This window comes from Glycine max, chromosome 11 (genome assembly GCF_000004515.6).
Source record: "Glycine max cultivar Williams 82 chromosome 11, Glycine_max_v4.0, whole genome shotgun sequence".
NCBI lineage: Eukaryota > Viridiplantae > Streptophyta > Magnoliopsida > Fabales > Fabaceae > Glycine > Glycine max.
The window spans coordinates 36,805,254-36,814,120 of record NC_038247.2 but is presented as its reverse complement, the minus strand read 5'-3'; the positions used below and the strand labels follow the sequence as shown (position 1 = coordinate 36,814,120).

General features: G+C 31.0%; 1 protein-coding gene across 1 annotated transcript; it reads left to right on the top strand.

Annotated features, from left to right (window-relative positions):
* The first annotated feature begins 1,282 nt into the window (after window positions 1–1,282).
* Window positions 1,283–5,245, top strand: LOC100794943 (protein NRT1/ PTR FAMILY 5.7). Its single transcript, XM_006591733.4, has 5 exons — window positions 1,283–1,472; window positions 1,567–1,739; window positions 2,655–2,872; window positions 3,236–3,771; window positions 4,141–5,245. Exons 2-5 carry the CDS (start codon window positions 1,613–1,615, stop codon window positions 4,988–4,990), a joined length of 1,731 nt encoding a protein of 576 aa, XP_006591796.1. The 5' UTR covers window positions 1,283–1,472; window positions 1,567–1,612; the 3' UTR covers window positions 4,991–5,245.
* Window positions 5,246–8,867: the final 3,622 nt, after the last annotated feature.

Sequence of the window (8,867 nt, the reverse complement as noted above, 5' to 3'; positions counted from 1 at the left end):
GATAAAAAATTATTCAGCAAAAGAGGGATCAAACGAATCACTCAAATCATGGTCTACAAGAAGATAGACTTAATTTAGAATGTAAAAGATGGAAAATCCCATATTGCTTCTTGCACTTAATTTAGAATTTAAAATTACATTCCACAAAAGTATTTATTTTAGAATATAACTTTTTATATTTTGAAAAGATCATTCTAAAATAAAATTTTATATTTCAGATTAAATGTTCTGAAAACTTAACAAAATGCAGGAAGCTAGCGACATTGCAAATACAGGATCAGGAACCAACTAGATTGGGAGGAAGAACAAAAGGCACATCCACTTGGAGAGAGACATGGGAATCTCTTGTAATACAAGCCATAATATTTTAATAAATATAATATACATACAATAATTCTTACAACAATTTATATAACATGCATTTATCCCTCTCTATCATTTTATTTATTATATTTTTTTTTCTTTTCTAACTTTTCTTTCTTTGTTATAAGACTTGTTGTAAAAGTATAATTTCTCATATTTTAATGCAACTAGGTGCCAAAAGTGGCAGTGTTAAACTGTGAAGCAACTCACTACGCCAAGGTTACCTGCTTTAGTTGCCCTGACTCTTAACAATTCACAAAGCCACATATTTGATTGTACAACTTTAATTAGTGAAAAATATGGGCACCCATTGATCTAAATCAAAAGTTATTTTTAGAGTAATTTTTTTAATGTACACATATTTTCTTCCAAATCGTTGACTTAAAACGAATTAGTCTCTTATTATCGGAAGAAATATTTAAAGTACATTAAAAAAAAGTTAAAATATTTTTTAGTTTTTGATAAATTAAAAACTTTATTTTGGATCTTTAATAAATATTTTTTTTAATAAGTCTCTAATAAAATAATATTTTTATTTTTATTTTTTATAATATTTTTTACTCCGATAAATTAATGAATTTTATTTCAAGTTCCTAATGAATTTGTCTATTTGTTATTAAATCTTCTTAAAAAAACTAATACAAAATGAACAAAACTTATAAGGAACTAAAAAAATTCATTAATTTATCAAAGATTAAAATAAAATGTCAAGAATCAAAACAAATTAAATAATTATTTTATTAGAGACTCTATACAAACAAATTTTTAATTGGAGGACAAACCAAAAATTGAGTATTTATTAAGAATAAAAACATATTTTAATCTTAAAAAATTATATATCTAAAAAATGTTTTTTTATAAAATATAAAATTACATTAAAAATTTATATAAATACAGCATTTTATTACAATTTATATTTCATTAACTTGTTCATCAAACACTTCTAAGCGTTTGTACATCGAATTCCGCGGTTGAGATTGTCATTTGAATGAACAAATTACTAGCTCACTCAATATTAAGTTTGATTATAAAAACTTCATATTTGTAAGTTTGGTTATATTGCAGGATCTCTTTCAACAAGCTCATAGTGCATAATTAACCAAGCGAAGGTAACAATTTTCATTACTACATTAATTTCAAGTGTCACTGATGAGGCCACCAACCACAGATATCACATTCTCATTTTCTTTGTCTATGGAGCAGGCCCTCCCTGGGAAGACCCTTTTGGCATTGTCAAATGGAGTAAGAAATGGAGAAGAGGAAGGAAGGTACAAGTGAAGAAGAGAAATGGGTGCATGATGCATCTGTGGATTATAAAGGAAGACTTGCTTTCCGTGCTTCCACGGGTGTATGGAAAGCTTCTCTTTTTGTTCTTAGTAAGAAATTTACAAGAGTTTTTATGCATCAAACAATTAAGCAATGTTTTTTAGTTAATTTTTAACCTTATTAATGGCTGTTTGCTAACCATATGGCCTCAAACAATTCAAAGGGTAAGTTTGAATCTCCGTTAAGAGATTATAATCATGGTAAATGCAAAAAGGATAATTAACATTTTACTCTCATTTTATGAGTTTTCACTTTTGGTTCTTAAAAAATATTTTGATCAGTTTTGGTCTCTTATATTGTCCGTTTTATTTTCATTTCCTACTGTTAACTGTTAACGTGAACAGCTAATGATAATGTAATAGTCACATGATATTTTAAAAAAAATTAAATTGCCAAAATAATATTCTGATTTTTGGCCTTTGGAAAAAATAAATTGATTGTTTTTAGTCTCTAAAAAAATGACCGCTTTCTGTCCCTAAAAAAATGGTCAAATTATTTTTTGAAGGATTAAAAACGAAAATTGAAACAAAAATGGTGATTTTAAAATAATGTCATGTGCAAAGATTAATGGAATAGAGAAATTTATGAGAGATTAAAACTGGTCAAAAAAATTTGAGAGACTAAAGAAAATTCAAATAAAATGAGAACTAAAAAGTTAATTAATCCTTCCCCCGTAAAAAAGACATTCAGCAACCAAATTTTAGTTAAGAAAAAGGTGTTCATACAATGTCACGATAGGCAGTAGAAACTGCCAAATGATCTTCAAAGTAAAGGTGCATTGCATTCCAAAACCAGATAAAATCAAATTTCCATCTTTACAGCTTGGTACTCCACACAATTTTAGCATAATTAAACTGTCTTGAGATTTATTGGAGTTAGGGAGTAGTCACGAATTAAATTGCATAACAGATGTATTTAATTAACATGAACTTAACTTTGTGATTCTGTTTCAATATATGGAGCAGTATTTGAATTTAGTGAAAGGATAAGCTACTTTGCGATGTTCTCTAATCTTATCACGTACCTGACTAAAGTGATCCATCAAGACCTCAGTACAGCTGCCAAGAGTGTAAACTACTGGGCAGGAACAACAACCTTGATGCCTCTGGTTGGGGGATTTGTTGCTGATGCCTACACTGGTGGATTTAACATGATCATATTTTCTTCCCTCGTATACTTAATGGTAAATCCAATTTTTTAATCAATGTGCAACATGTTTTTATTATAACTTGGTAATGTGCGGTTCTACACTTCATATATCCTGTCTTTGATCAATTTGAGACTCCTTTAATCCTGAAAATAAATTTGAATTTCTTTTATAGACGAATTGGAACAATTGGAGGGGAAAAAATGAAGCAGAGAATTATCAAATTTCTTTTAAAAAAGCCAAACCGGTAGTCATTTTGACAAAAAATTGAAATTTTTTAAGTATGATGCTTATAATCATACCGGAGATACTGATAATTCTGTTTACACATCAAATGCAAGCTCTCATATATTAATTGTTTCCATGAAAAATAAACCTAATTTTTACTTGTCAAACCAGGGATTAAGCCTCTTGATTCTGTCACAATTCATCCCAAGTCTAAAGCCAAACAACAATAATCAGCCTAGGGTGGCTCATGAAGTGGCTTTCTTCCTTGCCATTTACTGCATCTCCTTGGGCACTGGGGGACACAAACCATGCTTGCAAAGCTTTGGAGCTGATCAATTCAACGACGATCACCGGGAAGAAAGGAAGAAGAAGACATCCTTCTTCAACTGGTGGAGCTTTACTGTGTGCTTTGCTATGCTGCTTGGTGCAACAGTGGTTGTTTATGTTCAAGACTTTGTCAGTTGGGGAGTTGCTAGTCTCATCATCACTATTCTCATGGCTCTCACTACCATAGCTTTCTATGCAGGGAGGCCTTTTTATAGGTACAAGCAGCCAGCAGGAAACCCTTTTAGGCCAATTTTACAGGTTTTAGTTGCAGCAATTAGGAAAAGGAATTTGTCTTGTCCTTCAAATCCAGCTCTTTTGTATGAAATCCCAGAGTTAGAGAAGTCGCAAGGAAGGCTTCTGAGCCACACTAGCGGACTCAGGTATCACACATGGACCTTGTCAAATTGAGACTAAAATTTTTGGGACAAAACTAAAATGCAGTTATTTAGATGCTTTTGGTGTTGTTTTCCAATCAGAATTGGAGTTTTACATCAATAATCTACCAAACAAAGGTTTAAATTAAAGGTCAACATAGGTTATCATCTTATTGAGATGAAACTCTAATTTTAATCGGAGAACAACACCTAAAGAATTACATCTAAGTTTTGTCTTATTTTGGTTGTTAGAGTTCAATGGAGTGTATCTATTTTTTAAATGATTGTTAATTTAGCAGTAAGAAAGATAGACTTGAACCAACCTACTACCTACAAATATCATTGAAATTAATACTCTATGAATTCAATAAATAGTTTTCTAGACAAGGCTGCAATAATTGAAGAGAAATATGTTGAGCAGAAAGATAATGCATGGAGATTAGCAACAGTGACAAGAGTGGAGGAGACAAAACTTGTTCTAAATGTAGTTCCCATATGGCTAACTTCATTAACAACTGGAGTATGCTGGGCACAAGCCTCAACACTTTTTGTCAAGCAAGCAACTACCATGAATTTAAAGATGACCGAAAGTTTCACACTGCCACCTGCTTCCCTTGTTTCTGTTGCGGCAATTGGTGTCTTAATATCTCTCCCAATATACGATAGGGTCATTGTTCCAATTCTAAGGAAAGTCACAGGCAATGAAAGAGGCATCAGCATCCTTAGGAGGATCAGCATTGGCATGACATTCTCAGTCATAGTCATGGTTGCTGCTGCCTTAGTAGAAGCAAAGAGACTAAGAATCGTTGGACAAAGGACAATGAGTGTGATGTGGTTGATACCCCAATACTTGATACTTGGCATTGCAAATTCATTTTCTCTTGTTGGGTTGCAAGAGTATTTCTATGACCAAGTTCCTGACTCAATGAGAAGCATAGGAATGGCTTTATATCTCAGTGTGACTGGAGTGGGAAACTTCTTAAGCAGCTTTCTAATCATCATTGTGAACCATGTCACAGGGAAAAATGGCAAGAGTTGGATTGGGAAGGACATAAATTCAAGTCGTTTGGATAGGTTTTATTGGATGTTGGCTGTCATCAATGCTTTGGATTTGTGTGCCTTTCTCTTCTTGGCAAGGAGTTACACTTACAAGACAGTACAGAGGAGAACTATGGATACTGATGGTTGTAACAAGAGTGATGGTGTGGAGACAGTGGCAAAATGAATTAATATAGCTACCTTTCAATTTGGGAAATTTTATTTCTGAAAACTGCAATTTTAACTTTGGTTGTAAAATTGGTGAACTGCTTTGTAGATTTAGAAGAGCTGTCGGAGGAATATAAACAACTTATATATGGTAGCTTAAGGAATAAATAGGTATGACCAAAATAAAATTGTCATCGATAATTTGTAAATAAGGTGAAATTCATTATTATATTCACTGTTTAATTAAATAGTGGGTACTCATACCCAATACTCATTGGATACTCGTACTAGATATGTACCAATATTTTTTTTTTAAAATTGGAAAGTTAATTTGGGTACTTTTTTTAAGTCCAATAATTAAAAATAAACTTAAATATGTTTTTGATCTTTGATAAATATTCGTATTTATTTCCTAATAAATTTTTATTTTGCAATGAGTCTCTAATAAAACAATAATTTTATTTTTAGTCCTTGACACTTATTTTTAGTCCCTAATAAATTAGCAAATTTTTTGTTTGCTCCAAAATAAACATTTCCCATTTTTTTTATTTATTTATCGGGGACTAAAACAAAACATCAAGGATAAAAAATAAAAGTGTTATTTTATTAGGGACTCAATGTAAAGCAAAAATTAATTAGGGAACAAACATAAAAATTGAGTATTTATTAGGGATCAAAAGCATATTTGACCTTAAAAATATTATCTTTTTATAAGGAAAGACTAAGAGTTATAAAGAGGGTGAGAGCTAAATGTGGGATATCGGTAGAAATGAATGGGATCCACTTGAAGGGGATGAAATTCTTGAAGTTGTTACTCTTTCTCTTGATGGATCAAATTTGGAAGCAATTTTTTTTCAAGGACTATGGACAAAAAATGATGAGATTAAGACGATTTATGTGTGACATCATAGTTATGTTTAGTTGTCATAAATTTTAGTGGAGTATTTATTTAATACAAGTTTTTTATTAGATACTTTTTTGTCATGTTAAAGAATTTAATTTCATTTCATTTTATATTATAAATTATGCTTATTTGTGTTTCTTTTCATCATTTATAAAATATAGTCACACTTATATTAAATTCCAATGTCAATATATGCATATTGTATTATTTTTTAAGAATTTGTATTAAGCGTACGGACCCGTACAAATATGGATGAGGAATCGTGCGGATTCATAGATATGCAACATGAACTTTTGAAGAATGAAGATGAAAATGAAGACAAGAATGAAGTCATTGAAAATTAAGGTTTGATGTGTTTGGTAGAGACATTTTAATAACTTCTTTTTTAAAAAAAAAATCATGTCATTGTAATTAATTTAAAAATAAAAAAATCCTCATGACGAATTTTTACTAAAGCATAGGGACAAAATTTGACGATATAAAACTTCAGAAACTAAAAAAGTAAAAGTATAAAGACTATAAAAACATAATTTTCCCATTAAATAATTACTAATTTGGTAATTTATTATTTTCTTAAAAATAGAAATGTGTGTTCATTATGATAAGAAAAATTAGATCTATTGCTAATGATAGTAATGAACTAAATAAAGTAATAGGTTAATTTATGTGTGTCATAAATCTAATGCAAAAGAAATTATTACATTTCTTTAAAATTTCTTATTAATATTTGGTAATATTAATTTTTTAAAATTATAGTTAAGTCAATATAATAATCTTATCCACGTATGTATTATTTATATTTAATTCAATATATAATTTGTATTAATCTTTATTTAGTAATAAAAACATTATATGCGCATGTACAAATGTATATAGGGCAATAAAATTAAGTAGATCAACGTTTTTTTAGGAGAAATCAAATTATATTGATATAACTTAACTAATCATTGTAGATTAAATGATTTATTTGATCTTTTATCTTATATTTTTTTTATATTCAGTTTAGTCCTTTATTTTTTTAGAAAATCCGCTTTGGTCCTATCTTAATTAAAAGGTTCAAAGTAGCCATTCTATTAGGGCAGATCTAGCATCATTAAAAATATAAAATTATTGGTGGCTAAAAATCATCACAAAATACATTTTTTTCTATAAACATGTTCATTCTATAAACGCAAGAACAACATCTAAGAATCCAGATGGAAAACATAATCTAGAACCCAAATGAAGAACACAACCCATAACAAGAACATAACCTAGAATAGGTCAAGAACCACAAATCAAGAATCTCAAATCACAACCCCAAATCAAGAACCCTCAACCCCAAATCACAAATTCATCTTAACATGTTATAATAGTTTTGAAAAAGGAAGGTCCTGTTGGAGGAGGTTGAACAAGCGCGACTTCAGTCATTTTATAAGTGCGTGTTCTCGAAGTATACTCTATACACCCTAGCCATGTCAATGTTATTGTCAGTCGCTATTCACAACTTTGTTTTGTATTGGATATTTGCACAGAATTGGCGCTTTACCTCTAATTTATGGTTCTTTTTTTAGGAATTGTACATATTTTCATGTTTATTGTGATTTTATATAGCAGATACTCTAATTTTGTGAATTAATGTTGAAACTACTTCAGTTTTTGGCCAAAAGAAGAGAAGGTTCAAGTAGCTGATGACTAGCTAAGCGAGGCAGATCCACTCAGTGAGTGGCATCCGCTAAGCGAGGCATTCAGCTCGCTTAGCGGGTTGAAAAACCCTAGAAGAGGATCGGTTAGAGATGTGCTCGCCCAGCCTGCCCAGCGAGGTCGTTGTCTCTTCTTGCGTTTAGCGCGCCCAACTCGCTAAGTTAAAATTCATTTACTCTCGCTTAGCGAGCAAGTGTCGTTAAGCAAGCCTTTGGAAGCTGAAACGTTCAAGAGCCTTTAAAACATTGAAGTTGACGGAAACTTTGTTGTTCCCATCTTTCTTGATCTTGTCTCCACAGACGGCGCCACTTGTTGGTTTTACTACTGGTTCTGTTACCTGTAGAACCTGCACAAGATCAAAGAAAAACAGAAAACACAGCAAAGCAAGCAACCAAGGATCAACACCAGATTTAACGTGGTTCAGCAATGTGCCTACATCCACGAGAAATGGCAGCTCATCATCATCATATTGATCATGAAAAATACAAGCAGCAACTAGCTTGATCTCTCTCGGTTTCACTTTTTCAAAACCTCTGTCAATCTCCTAGCTCTCCTTTTCTGTTGAACTCTCTCTCTGTTTTTCTACAAAAGAAAAACTCTCTCTGAATTACATGATCAAGAGTATATATACTCTAGTTGCTAGCTCTAGGAACAAATTTTTTCCTTTAGTGCCAAGTCACCAATTCAGTTATGACAACTGAATTCAGTTATGATAACTGAAATTTAGTTATGACATCAACAATTGAATCCTTCCCATTTATGGCTTTGGTGATTTTGAGTCACATACCACAACACATTTGCTATTGATCTAACAAACTTAAATACAAGTTGCTTAAATCTATGTGTGCTAGATACTTTTGGGTCTCCTTCAACTTGTTTTCCCCTTGTAACATCCCAAATTTTCATGTGTATGTGGTAGACAATGGTATTTCTTTGTTGTATGATTGAGTAGTGTTTTTAGACTATTGAAGTGGTAGAAAATGAGATGGTACCACATGATACCTAAGCATGGTTAATCTCTTAAATTTTTAAGCTAAAGTCTAAAAAGAATAAGAATAGTTCAAAGAAAATTCTCTGGTCAAATAATGGTCAACTCATTAATGGCCTAGATGTTAATAATTAAATTTTGGTCTAGTAATTAATGAAAGTAAAGTTAAAAATTAAGTAGGGATAGTTAAGGTTGATTAATGGTGATCTAGATTTCATAGAATTAGAAGATGGGTAATTAAGTGATAAGAGTTTAAAATCAATGGCATTTTCATAAATGACTATACAACTAGTTTAAAAATAGAATTTTAGTTCAATTAGT